The 13,323-nt window shown below is 43.4% G+C and overlaps 1 protein-coding gene across 2 annotated transcripts in view; it reads right to left on the bottom strand.

Moving 5' to 3' along the window:
- The window catches only part of diaph2 (diaphanous-related formin 2), a 1,163,737-nt gene that overhangs the window by 685,778 nt on the left and 464,636 nt on the right, over positions 1–13,323 (bottom strand). For both annotated transcript variants that reach the window (XM_034181862.1, XM_034181863.1), the window contains one exon: positions 1,515–1,850. In XM_034181862.1, the coding sequence (XP_034037753.1) occupies positions 1,515–1,850 (336 nt within the window). The remainder of the gene's footprint in view (positions 1–1,514; positions 1,851–13,323) is intronic.

Raw genomic sequence — 13,323 nt, forward strand, 5'->3', positions numbered from 1 at the left:
CCATTCAGTTACGCTAAGACCATGCAAATCCAAGGACACTGGAGCAGTGGATATTGTTCACAACTGAATCCTTTGAACTTGAGGATGAGTGTAGAATAGTGGAGCGTTTGCTAAATGGTTGCTTAAAGAGCTTAGGGCCCCTTCACAACATAACACGATTGAAGCCGGCTAGCGCATGAATGAGGAATTGCATGCCATTTGTGAAAAATCAGAGCTGCCTCCAACGCCTTCTATACCTGTCGCTACAACCATTCACACACACAAGCGGCCGAAAGACAGTGTGTGCACTGTGACAGCCCATTCGATCCCTCTCACGGCATGTGTCGGCCAAATTCCAGGTCTCACACACAAACAGCTAATACTGCTGACAGAACACTTAGGAAATGTGTGGCCATTCGTGCTGTTAGCAAGAAAATAGTGAGCAGGCGATCACTTTTGAGCTGGCTGTGAAATTTGTCTAAGTGCCCTCAGGACTGTGATGTTGCCAAGTACACGTGGCGTGCCAGAGTGTTGGCTCCCCCCACAACACATGTGTGCGTGTGTTTCCCCCCACCACAGGTGCGGTGCTGCTCATTTGATCACAGAGTGACAGCTTGGTCTGAGCGCTGAATGGACAGGGGGTGTGGCTGGCTTTTCAACAGCAGCAGCTGTTGACATCTTTTGTCTTGGACATCACAGATGCAGAACACGGACCGGGTTTTGAATGACAGGACCTTTACAACTGTCCATCGTGATGCGCGTGCGTGTGCTTGCTGCCCTCACATGGAAATACATAAAAACATATACCACTTTTGCGACGGGCTAGAGAGCACGCACAGTGACAGGCTGTTCCAACTAAAACGGACCATCAGTTCATGTGGACATGCAGCAGGCGATCTGAATGTCACATCTGCCTGAGAGGACATGCATGTCAGGCTGGACACATGGGCCTAGCCTGACACGCGTGTCCTTTGAGCGGCGCGGCGCAGGACTATATGACAACAGTGTGACAAATACACCACTTTCATTCAAGTATAAGCATTTATTTTTTATTTAACCAGCGTTATTTAACCGCAGGGTTCTGTACTGCGTCCCCTTTTATTTATTATTCATATCAACCCAGTAATATAATTATATAGCTGGTTTTGATTTTATTTTTGTGGTGCAACACGTCCCAGCTGCTCACACTGTGTTCATGCATGTGCACGATGGTTCGTGGTTCCCCATTTTTTGTTTGGTTCACTGATTTTCTTCCGGTTTCTGTATCTTTCATGTTATGTGTGAAGGGGCCCGTAAGAGTGCACGTGTATATGAATGGATCTTGGTAGCTTGTATTCCCAATTTTGCACACTTCATTGGATCTATTTATTGTGCTGGTGTATAGAAATCCAACAAACCCTATTTTTTACTGTGCATCTCTGTAAAGGTATTATATCATACTGTTACAAAATAGCAACAACATGTATGGTGAACATTCTGCAATTTAACAAAATGCTGAAGAAATGGCAACAAACCTGGCAATAAATCAAAATTACCTTGGTCCAATTGACCCTCTTCATTACAGATTCAGGCTTGTAGGTCTTCTTGGGCTCTAGTCCATAAGGCAGTTTTTCAACAGGCTTCATTAGGGGTGGAGGGGGCATACCAGGTCCACCCATAAAAGGTGGAGGAGGTGGTGGTCCACACCCAGGAGGTGGTGGGGGAGGTGGAGGCCCTCCACCTGGAAGAGGAGGTGGTGGTGGAATGCTAGTCATGCCAGGAAGAGGAGGAGGAGGTGGAGGGGGTGGTGGGCCGCCACCTGGAGGAGGTGGGGGTGGAGGAGGAGGTGGAGGTGGAACCCCTGCTCCACCTGCGGCTGGGCCAGCAGCAATCTGCAAATACAGAACATTAATGTTAGTGATGGTCTACAGTCAACCAACCCTTCAGTACCACAATTACTCGAATGTACCATCCCCAGAAGTTGTCGTAAAGGTGCAATTTGTTGCTCTATGCAAACACAAAGGACACTGTAATTTGTATATTATGGCATTTTAGTGAGGTGTCGAGAATTTGACTGTGCTCATATGGTCAGATAGTAAGAACAACATCAATAACACTACACTAATTAAGGTTGTACACCGAGAATAACTTGGTGTCATGCATATTTTTTTTGCCCATTTTACGCCATGTAAGAGGACTGTGCAATAGAATTTCCTTTTAATAGTTTTACAAATCAAAATGATTATATGAGTGAGATAAACTTTTTTGTGCATGGTTTCTGACTCAACGTGGAGCTAGCAATCAAGACATTTCCAGCAGAGCCTATTACATTTAATCCATCCAGTGAGTAAGTGAGTTTGTAAGTGAAAGAAGCCTTGCTCCACTCTTCTGCAGCTAAAGCCCCTTTCACACCGGGGCTGCTCCCAGTTGTTCCCGGCTGTGTCGTGCGTCGTTATGACGATGCTGTGTGGAAGCAACCTAGTGCCGAGACGATGCAGCTCAGCGCCACAACAGCGCGAGGGGCACAAACAAAAATTAAATGTTTCATTTTTTTGCGTCCTCTGCTCGAGGCAGAATTAAGTGGTTTCAGCACAAGTCAGAGCAACAGGACGGTACTCAGCGTGACTGGAAGCCACACCCTCACAAGACGATGTTACCCGACGCCAATTTATGATTCCTGCTGTGTTCTATTGTTCCCGCAGTATAAATCACTCAGGATTGTTTTTATACCGTGTACACAATACAGTAAAACTACACGCTCAAAAAACACAGAAAAAAATGCTGATTGCAGCAGCTGCTCCTCCTTGCTGCTCCTTTTCATAATTTTAAACACTTTTGTGGGAAGACTCTCACAAAAGTGTTTAAATAAAATCCATAAGTCCTGCTCAAATACTGATTGCCAGAGACAGGAGATGTCCTCATTCAGTAAAAAGTCCGGACATCTCCAGTCCACTCATGGACGATTCGTTCACGCGCGCACATGTGAACTTAAAAAAAGAAGAAAAAAAAAACTGTCTGGCTGCAGGCAATTAGTTCCTTGTTCTCCGCTCAAACTCTCTCATCATAGTTAGAAAAAAAAAGGACAAAAAAGAACAAACTGTAAGTCCTGCTCAGAGACTGATTGCCAGAGACAGGATATGTCAACATCAAATATAACTCCAGACATCACATTTACTCACGGATGCTTCGTTCAAGCACGCACATGTGAACAATAAAGAAAGAAAAAAAACTGTCTGGTTGCAGGCATTAGTTCCTTGTTCTCCCCTCAAACTCTCATCACTGTGTTTAAAAAAGGACAAAAAAGGACAAAAAAGGACATAAGTCCTGCTCACAGACTGATTGCCAGAGACAGGACATGTCAACATCAAGTAGAACTCCAGACATCTTCACATTTGCTCACAGACGGTTCGTTCGCGCGCACGCACGCGCGCGCCTCTTGTAGTCAAAGGAGGAAAGATAAACTATAACAGAACTCAGAGCGCAGACCTGCAGCTCAGCACGAGAAGTCAGGGTGCATAGTCTGTCTGCAGCCAAACTGTGCACTCTGACTTCTAAGTGCAGAGAACCTGCAGGCTGCGTCCTCACCTCCTCTCTGCCCCCTGTTGCGTGCACCTGACACAGAAATTCCTGAGTTGTCATGATGCAACAGGAAGCAACTGGGAGCAGCCCCGGTGTGAAAGGGGCTTTCGTTAAAATCTGCATGGTCTTGACTGAATTAAATGCTCAACAAGTGGCCAGAGGGGCTTTCCAGTCCACTGGAATAGGTGTTTTTAGGGATGTAGTGCACACCCAGCAGTATGTTCCCAACTTGTACAGTTGGCAATAGTTTTCAGCAGTTTTCTTTCAGCAAACACAAGAGCTGCTGTCATTTTGGACTTTCAGTGTATAACCCCTGCAAAAATTATGAGCCAATCACACATAGATAACCTCTGACTCTGCACATGATGTAAAGGTGGGACAGGACGTAACCTACTAATATACGCTGTAGACAGGGTTTGATTCCAAGTGTGTGCTTCAGGCCGTTTGTCAGTGTATTTGAACAAGACAATTCCTGGGCATTGTCACAGTGTACCCAACTGTAAAATGGATTCTAGCCTTGGGTGGGGAAGAAAGATGCGATGGACTGGTGGATTCTTATACACGGACAGTGGTAGAATCTTGTGTGCTTCACACCACTATATTTTGGAATAAGCAACAGCTCGAAGGGCCTCAGGGCCTGTGTGGGACTAAGTGTTTCTTATACACATGGAATTCTAACTTAACGGCAAATTAACAAATTACAGACATGACACAAAACAATTTTTTTTCAAGACCTGATCATTCTGGCTATACCTCAAACAAATGAAATGTAATTCATTTAATTAATAGCATGCTGTTTTCCAGACAGAGAAAAAAACATTTATGGAGTTATTGTGTAGTTTGCATTTCTAGAATACAGGCACAAGCCTAAAAATGCAAATTAGTCTGCAATTAAAAGAGTGTGCTTACAGACCTTAACGAGCTGTTAGACTTGGCTAATTGAATGGAAACACGGCACCAAAAAGTTGTCAATTAAAACAATGGAAAGGATTCTAAAACTCTGACAAATGGGAAATCCTTTTCAAGTATAAACAACATTGGAAGGCTATAAAAGTAAAAACCAATGAAGATGATAAAGTGTCAGGATAAACAACACAAGCATGAGCAAACACGTACTGTGTACATTTGGTAAATTGTGGCACAATGTCAATCAATCAATCAATTTTGAAAATGCAAGTTGTGCAGAACAGCAATTCCTTAAAATCTATATATCTCCTGTATGCTAACAATTACAGTACATTTTTTTCACTGTTCGCTTCGTGGTATCTTTCAGGATACTTATAGATGTCTGCTGTATCTTAATTTCAATTTCAATTTATTTCATTTATATAGCGCCAAATCACAACAAAATTGCTTCAAGAGCCTTCACACAAGTAAGGTCTAACCTTACCAACCCCCAGAGCAAGCACACAGGTGACAGTGGTAAGAAAAAATTCCCTCTGAGGCAGAAGCCTCAAGCAGACCAGACTCAAAGGGGTGACCCTCTGCTTTGTCCATGCTACCGACACAAATTACAAAACAATTCACAAAACGAATATACAGGAAACAGGGTTCTCCCCAGAAATGTTTAGTATAGTGGTGCTGTTGGGAACTATCACCGCACGCGACACTTCCACTTGGTGTCCTATCCAACCTTGTGTCCTGAAGCCCAAAGACAAAAATTAAAATCTTTTAGTACTGTTTCTTGTCTGATTTTGTGCTGAATTGTTGATTAGTTAAATTAATCTAAAATGTTTGTGTTTTGTTGACACAATGTATGTAACAAATGTGCAATAAACTTATTTGGAAGAAAAAAATAATGTACAGAAAGACAATTTAAAATGTGAGAGATTCCAGATATTTTACACTTTTCCTCTGCATAACTTTCAATTTGAAAAGTTTGAATTCCCAAGTCACAACATCATCAGGCGGGGGGCAATCACTTCACAGGGTTAAAATCTCACCTTGTCCTTGTGATTCAGATTTTGACACCCCTCTATACTGTCAAAAAATGGAAAAACAAAAGGTCCAGCTTTCCTTCCCGAGTCAGCAGGTGCATTATTTATTACTAATTAGTCTTATTACTCTGCATTTTACTCTGCATTTGTCGGCATTTCTCAGCGTGTGATGTACCTTTTAGGAAAATCAGAAACATCCTGATGGCTGACACAGTCAAGAAATGAACACGGCTTTGTGCGATAATGAAGCTTCTAAGCTTTCATTTGAAAGTAAAGGTTTGGATTTACAGAGGCTGTACAGAGAGACAGCAGGCGACACACGGGTGGGTGTCCATTCGGCTGCTCCCGTTTGGTGTTCGGGGTCACCACAGCAGATACAGCCAGATCCACACAGGTAGTTGGCACAAGTTTTATGCCGGATGCCCTTCCTGATGCAACTCCAGTTTTACCTGGAGAAACACACACAGCCGCTGGTGTTCCAAAGAGGTCTCCCATCCAAGTACTAACCAGGTCCCGCATTGCTTAGCTTCTGAGATCTGACGGGATCAGGCTTACACAGAGCAGAGACAGAAGGCGACACACATCACCCCAAAACTCTTAATTTTTGGAGAGTCTGTCGGACTTTGGATTCTAACATGTGGTGACGCTGCTGTTTGTGTCGGTGGACACTATTTTAGTCCCGCCTTGAGCGTGCACACGGAGTGTCTCCATGACGCTGTTTTTTACAGGCTGGACACGCAGATGGATTTTTTTTTTTTTTACATTGGGAAAAAGTCAGAATATGTTATTTTCAGGAGATAATGGACTTTCTATCTAACTGTGAGAGAACTTTGTGAGGAGCTCCGCAACACCGGCTGGCGATCGCACGCGATCCGTGCGTGGGTACTCCATTGGTGGAGCGGACTTTGGAAATCACAAATGGATGACTGTTGAGGGTTTTTTTCTTCTTCTCAGTGGAGCAAGTAGGCTTTATTTTTATTTTACTTTGAGAGTCTGTCTTGACGTGAGACTGTTCTGTAACGGAGAAGCGTGCACCGCACTCGCGCAATGTACACATGCACTAAGTTTTTGCACAGTGGAAAGCGGTTCCTTTTACCGTGACTGCATGACAATTAACAGTTATCACGGTGCCATCATTACACCACATCACACTTACAATTGCAATTAATCTGTGGTTTTGTTTTTAATGTTAGCAGCATTCAAGTGCATGGTGTCCTCTAAGAAACGGTGTCGGAAACACTCTGAAATGTTAAGACTTCTGTGTGACATGTCCTTTAAAACATAGAAAAATGGAAATAATGCACGCCGCTGTCCAGCACCAAAATCTCAGTGTGTCTCGTACATGAATAATTTCAAATTCCATTCTGCCATTTTCTTCATAAAAGCATCCCTGTTCACTGTCACAGAGGCTGCAGTATTGTTCAGTATCGTTCGAACTGGCTGTGCACCTGCCTCTGTGATGCTCGACACCGGCGTACCTCCTCCCAAGACGGCCCGGTGATCGCTGCGTCCCCGCCAAGACGAAATAAAAAAATGCAGAGATCTGGCTTTGTGTAAGGCTTGTTTTGTCATGGTTTGTGTCATCTGTATGTAAACAGGATTAAAATAAAGAGCTGAAGTTGTTTATGTGAAATTTCCCGCAAAAGGGGGTTTGCCTGCCGTTAGATTCCCACCAAGTCTACTGTTAAAACATCATGAGATGACACTACAGTATAGCGGCACTAGATGGCAGTATGACAGCGTGGCACCATTGTTCCATTGTCTGGGGAGAACCATGGGAAATGTTGTTGGTGCACAGGAAACGGAGGGTTTCAGACAGACACACAGGGAGAAAAAACAGAATCAGGCATCAGAAAGACAACAAATACAGTATAATTTGTCAGCATTACTCAACAAGAAGAACAAAAGAAAAACTAAGGTGATCGTCGGCCACTAGCCTTAAGCTTCATTAAAAGACCCAGAATTTAGAGAAAGTTGAGGCCACAGCCCGCTCCGTTTCCTAATAAAATGAATTTAAAAGAGTAAAAAGCATAGTAATACACTATGCCAGTATGCTAGCCATACAAAAGGGAAAATAAGTACGTCTTAAGTCTGGCCTTAAAGTCTCTACAGAATCGGACTGTTTTATTGACATGGAGATCATTCCACAGAACAGGGGCACGATAAGAGAAAGCTCTATGACCCGCACACTTTTTGTTCACCATAGGGACACAAAGTAGTACTGCACCTGACAGTGCAAAGCCCTGGCCAGTACATAGGGTTTAATAAGGTCAACTAAGTAGGGAGGTGCCAGTCCGCGAACAATTTTATAGACTAGTAGCAGAACCTTAAAATCTGAACAGGAAGCCAGTAAAGAGATGCCAAAATGGGTGAATGTGGTCAAACTGTCTGCTTCATGCCAAAAGTCTGGCAGCAGTGACTGAAATGTAAGAAAGCGACAAACGAAACAGCATTTACAAAGTGCATAGTTAAGAGCAATGAAAACCAGCATTAACCCATAAACAGAAGAAAGCAAGGTTACAGTGGGATAAAAATAAGCATAATTGGATTAAAAAAAAAATTTGGTGATGAATCATGAATCTGTATCAGCCAGGAAGATGATGGTGGAACTTTTTTTTTTTTTGCTGCTGTTCTAATGGAACATATAAAGCAAACCACCTGATGAAAACAAATTCACCTCTCATTTATGAAGCTTGCACATCAGGTAAAGGACTGTGGGAGATGGCAGCCATTATCTCAACAGTCCATCGCATACAGTGAAAATCTAAACACTTTTCAAATTCCACTGACAGAATCCCTTAGAGATAGGGTGATAAGTCCAGTCATCCGTGGGAGGCTCTGAGTAGAGTTGCTGCTCCTTCGCGTTAAAAGGAGCCAGCTGAGGTGGTTTGGGCATCTGGTAAGGATGCCTTTAGATCCTGGGCGCCTCCCAAGGGAGGTGTTCCAGGCACGTCCATCTGGGAGGAGACCCCGGGGAAGACCCAGGACTAGGTGGGGTGATTATATCTCCACACTGGCTTGGGAACGTCTCGGGATCCTCCAGTCAGAGGTGGTCAATGTGGCATGGGAAAGGAAAGTCTGGGGTCCACTGCAGGAGCTGTTGCCCCCGCAACCCAAATCCCGGAAAAGCGGTTGAAGATGAGTGATGATGAGTGATGAGAAAATTGGTTTGATGATGATAAAGTCATTGTTTTGAAGTGACAAAGCATCTTGCAACAGAATAGTGTGTAAGCTCATAGTCAGGAAAGGTAAAACAACTCAAAGACATAGTCAGGAAACAGCCTGCATAGTATTCTGACTGAAAATTCACAACTGGATAAAAAAAAAATCGGTTCATGACAAGTTTCTATATAGCGAAATGGATGTATCAAAAGCTGTACCAAAAAGGTGGAACCATCTTGAATTTAAGCCACCATAAGAGCTCATGGAAAGAAACCATATACTAATTATGATGTTATTGTTGTTGTGGATGATTTGATTTTTTTTTTTTACCTCAACATGAAGTGATTCCATAATTTTCCCCCAACTTGATCTGAAAAACAACATACAATTAACTAGCTAAAAGATACATCCTAAGATGCACTGGGACACATCTTCAGTGATGTTCCGGAGCTCATCGGACATTTCAGGTCTTTCAACATCATACGCCCTCCCTCCGGCGACCCAGCCAGTGAAGATCAGACCCTGGCTTGTGTCCCAGTAGCATTTGCCCACAGATCGCTCCTCCTGATCCAAAGCCATCTGGAGGCTCTTTCTGCTGCCTCCATGGTGGACTTGATGGCTTTCCGTTTTGCAGCCCCTGTGATACCAAGCAGTAAGTACACCTTGCATACTGAGCGGCCAGCAAAACCCCTACACCCCACTTCAATGGGCTCGCAGCGTGCTTTCCAGCTTCTTCTTTGGCATTGCTCGACCAGCACCTGGTACTTTGTCGGCTTACGCTCATTTGCCTCCTCTATGCGATCCTCCCAGCGAACTGTCAGCTCAATCAATAGCACCTGCCTTGAGGAAACTGACAAGAGCACGATGTCTGGCCTCAAAGCAGTTATTGCGACATAGTCTGGGAACTTGAGCTGTTTGTCCAAATCCACTCGTACATCCCAGTCAACAGCTGAGGTGAGAAGGCTGGCTACAGGTTTGGGGTGTGACTGAGGCTGCTCTCCAGCCCTGACGAAGGTGATGCTCCTTCTGCCCAGTTGTTGCCTGGTGCTGTAGTTTTTATCCACTTTAGAGAGAGTCTCTGCAATAGACTTCAGCATCTGGTCGTGCCGCCAACGGTATCGGCCCTCTCCCAAGGCTATCGAGCAGCTGCTCAGAATATGTTCCAGGGAGCCTCTCCTAGAGCACAGTGCACAAGCCAGAGAGTCACCCATGGCCCAGAGTTGGAGATTAGATGGGCTGGGCAGAACATCATAAGCGGATCGAACCATGAAGCTAATGCGCTGGGGTACTGCCCGCCAGATCTCGGGCCAAGAAACCTTCCTCTCCAGCACACCCTCCCACCTTGTACATGGTCCTTGCTGCTGCATGCCCACCATCCTAATGGCCCGTTCCTCCTCAACCCCTGAGCGCACCTCCTTCAGGACTAGCAGGCGTTTGTCCTTGCCATGTACCTTCTCATAGAGTGGCTGAGGAAATGTTCCTAGCCCTGCACGTCCCCTAGTCACCATTCCCACCAAAGCCCTGTGCCTCAGCCGAGACTCTGCTGCCTCCAAACACTCCTGAGCCCTCCACTTCCTGCCCGTTCCTACCACAATGCCTGCTGCTGCCACTCTTGAGTCCTTGGAGTCCCGATAGAGCAAAGCCTCTCTTGTACGAGAGACCATGAACTCCTCGTCGAGGCTGCTGAACGGCAGCTGGAGTTTATTCATCCTCCCATACAGTGCGGCACTACAAAGGCTGCGTGGAAAGCCCATCCATCTATGGAGGTAGCCGCTTATAATTTTTTACCTCAACATGAAGTGATTCCATAATTTTCCCCCAACTTGATCTGAAAAACAACATACCATTAACTATATTTAATATGTGTGAGGTATGTTTCACAAAGCTGGACTTGTTATGCTGTTGATGGAAAATGGTTTTGTGTCATAAATGTGATGTTTGTTTGTGATGACATAAGAAGGCTGGGTGAATATCTTCTATGTGTGATTATTCCATCATTTTTTTGGCCAGAGGCTACATGTTAACTTCTTAAGGAGGCTCATGGACTTCAGAAAGACTCTCTTCTGAGCCTGACATCTTTCTTCACAGCTTGGGTCTACCAGTGGATTCTGGTTCCTACTACAATCTTCTGATACCTGTACCCCAATCTCCATCCAAAAATGTGACATGAAGAAAAAACATACAGTTGCACCAGTTTATACAGATTTATGTTGAAAATTTTGTATTGCTTCATGCAACAAGAAGTAAAATTAATTTAATATGCATATTCTTTATTTATGATGCAAATGTGTTAGTGAGCAGAAGCTAACGGGGTAGTTATTATTAAATAAGGCACAAAGAACTCAACAGTAAACTGCATGTCACCAGTGTACACAGTAAAACATTTGTTCACAGCCAAAAAGTGTGCATGTTTACCTTACTAAATGTAATTTAACACGCACACCGACACATTTTAAAATATTGTAGTTAAATATTGTTCTGGCTGTCCTATAAAGTGCAAACAAGTGGAGTGCCAAGTAGAATGAAGGTTAGGTTATATGCTCTCTTTATTCACAAGTGTAGCATTTCAGTTATGGCAGGATGAGTTATTAATTTCCTCATTCTCTAAAACCCAGCATGTCCTTCTCATTCAGGTCTTCTTGTTCTTGTTTGACGGTGACTGGCATCCAGCTTAATGGTGCCAGTCACATTCCTGCCAGCTGGCAGTAATGCACCATAGTACCTCTTTCAGATCAGTATACAGAAACATGTCATATATGCAGACAATGCCATCCTGTGGCCATCGACGTAATACAGTATTTTTTTTTCTTATGTATATAGTGTATCCGGAAAGTATTCACAGCACACAACAGATTTTATGTTACAGCACTATTCCAAAATTTTTTCCTCAAAATTCTACATATAATACCCCATCATGACAATGTGAAAAAAGTTTGGGGTTTTTTTGCAAATTTATTAAAAATTATAAAACTAAGAAATCACACGAACATAAGTATTCACAGCCTTTGCCATGAAGCTCAAAATTGAGCTCAGGTGCATCCTGTTTCCACTGATCATGCTTGAGATGTTTCTACAGTTTAATTCGAGTCCACCTGGGGTGAATTCAGTTGATTGGACATGATTTGGAAAGACACACAACTGTCTACATATAAGGTCCCACAGTTGACAGTGCATGTCAGAGCACAAACCAAGCATGAAGTCAAAGGAATTGTCTGTAGACCTCTGAGACAAGATTTTCTTGAGGCACAAATCTAGAGAACGGTAAAGAAACATTTCTGATCATCCGTAAAGGTCCCAATGAGCACAGTGGCCTCCATCATCTGTAAACGGAAGAAGTTCAGATCCACCAGGACTGGATTAATTTACTCCATTTTAGAATAAGGCTGTAACATAACAAAATGTGGAAAAAAGTGAAGCGCTGTGAATACTTTCTGGACGTATTGTAAGCCACTTTGAAATAAGTCGCAGGGCCAGCGAAACAAGTAACTCAGCCCAGAAAATAGGGCAAGTGGGGTGGAAAGGTCTGAGGTTCTTATCCTTGCTTACACTATAATGTAGGATGAAGCTATGGCAGCTATACTTTTATTTTATATGGAATAATCCCAAACAGGATTTTTGACCTTTTATTCTCATACTGACGCTCTTCCAAAAGAGTTTGATCTTTCATGTAAAGTCTTAACAACGGACAGAAAACCCTGTTAGGACTGGTAAATGGTATAGCGCTTTTCCATCTGCATCGGTTTTCAAAGCGCTTTACAAATAATGCCTCACATTCACCCTGATGTGATGCTGCTGCCATCACTACACACCAGGAGCAATAGGGGATTAAAGGGCCCTTAGTGATTTTTCCAGTCAGGCTGGGATTTGAACCAGGATCTTCTGGTCTCAATCCCAATGCCTTAACCACTAGACCAGGGGTGGGCAATCATGTGCCATGAAGGGCCGAAGCACTGCAGGTTTTCCTTGCTACCAATCATCTCAGCAGGTGATTTCATTAATGTTCAGGTGTTTCAGCAGGTGATTTCATTGACAACCAGGTGTTTATGTTCAAGGGAGAAGCTCATCAGCAACCCACCTGCTGAGGTGATTGGCTGCAAGGAAAACATGCAGTGTCTCGGCCCTCGTCGCCCACCCCTGCACTAGACCATCACTTCCCCATACGAGGGTCCAATAGGGAGTGTACTACTTGAACTGTTACATTCTTATGTATTATAGTTTATATAAATTTATATTTAAAAGGTACAACACCCATTAATTAACAGTCCGTCAAGTAAATGTGCCAGATTTAGCCATGTGGGCTATCTTTCATCTATCACTGTTAGAACTAGTTATTACTCAGGCTCAATGGGGAGAACAGCAACTTTTACAACATACAAGCTTTCATTCACCAAATACAGAGTGTGTGGAAGGGGTTCATATTATCCAATTAGGGCTGAGATGAATTACAGTAGCACAGGGTTTTCAAAGATTGTGACATTTTCCCACTGTGCATTTCCTCTTGCACAAGACAAGTTCAAATAGTCTTTCGTCAAAAGTGATCCTTAAAAAAAAACATAAACCATTTTTAAAATGAATGAATGGTCATTATCCAAATTATTTAGGATGGTATGCAGTTTGTCAACATTAGTAAATAATCCCGTTTTATTGATTATAGTGACGCTAATACGACCATGACAGACATACGAGG

Source organism: Thalassophryne amazonica, chromosome 11, assembly GCF_902500255.1.
Source record: "Thalassophryne amazonica chromosome 11, fThaAma1.1, whole genome shotgun sequence".
NCBI lineage: Eukaryota > Metazoa > Chordata > Actinopteri > Batrachoidiformes > Batrachoididae > Thalassophryne > Thalassophryne amazonica.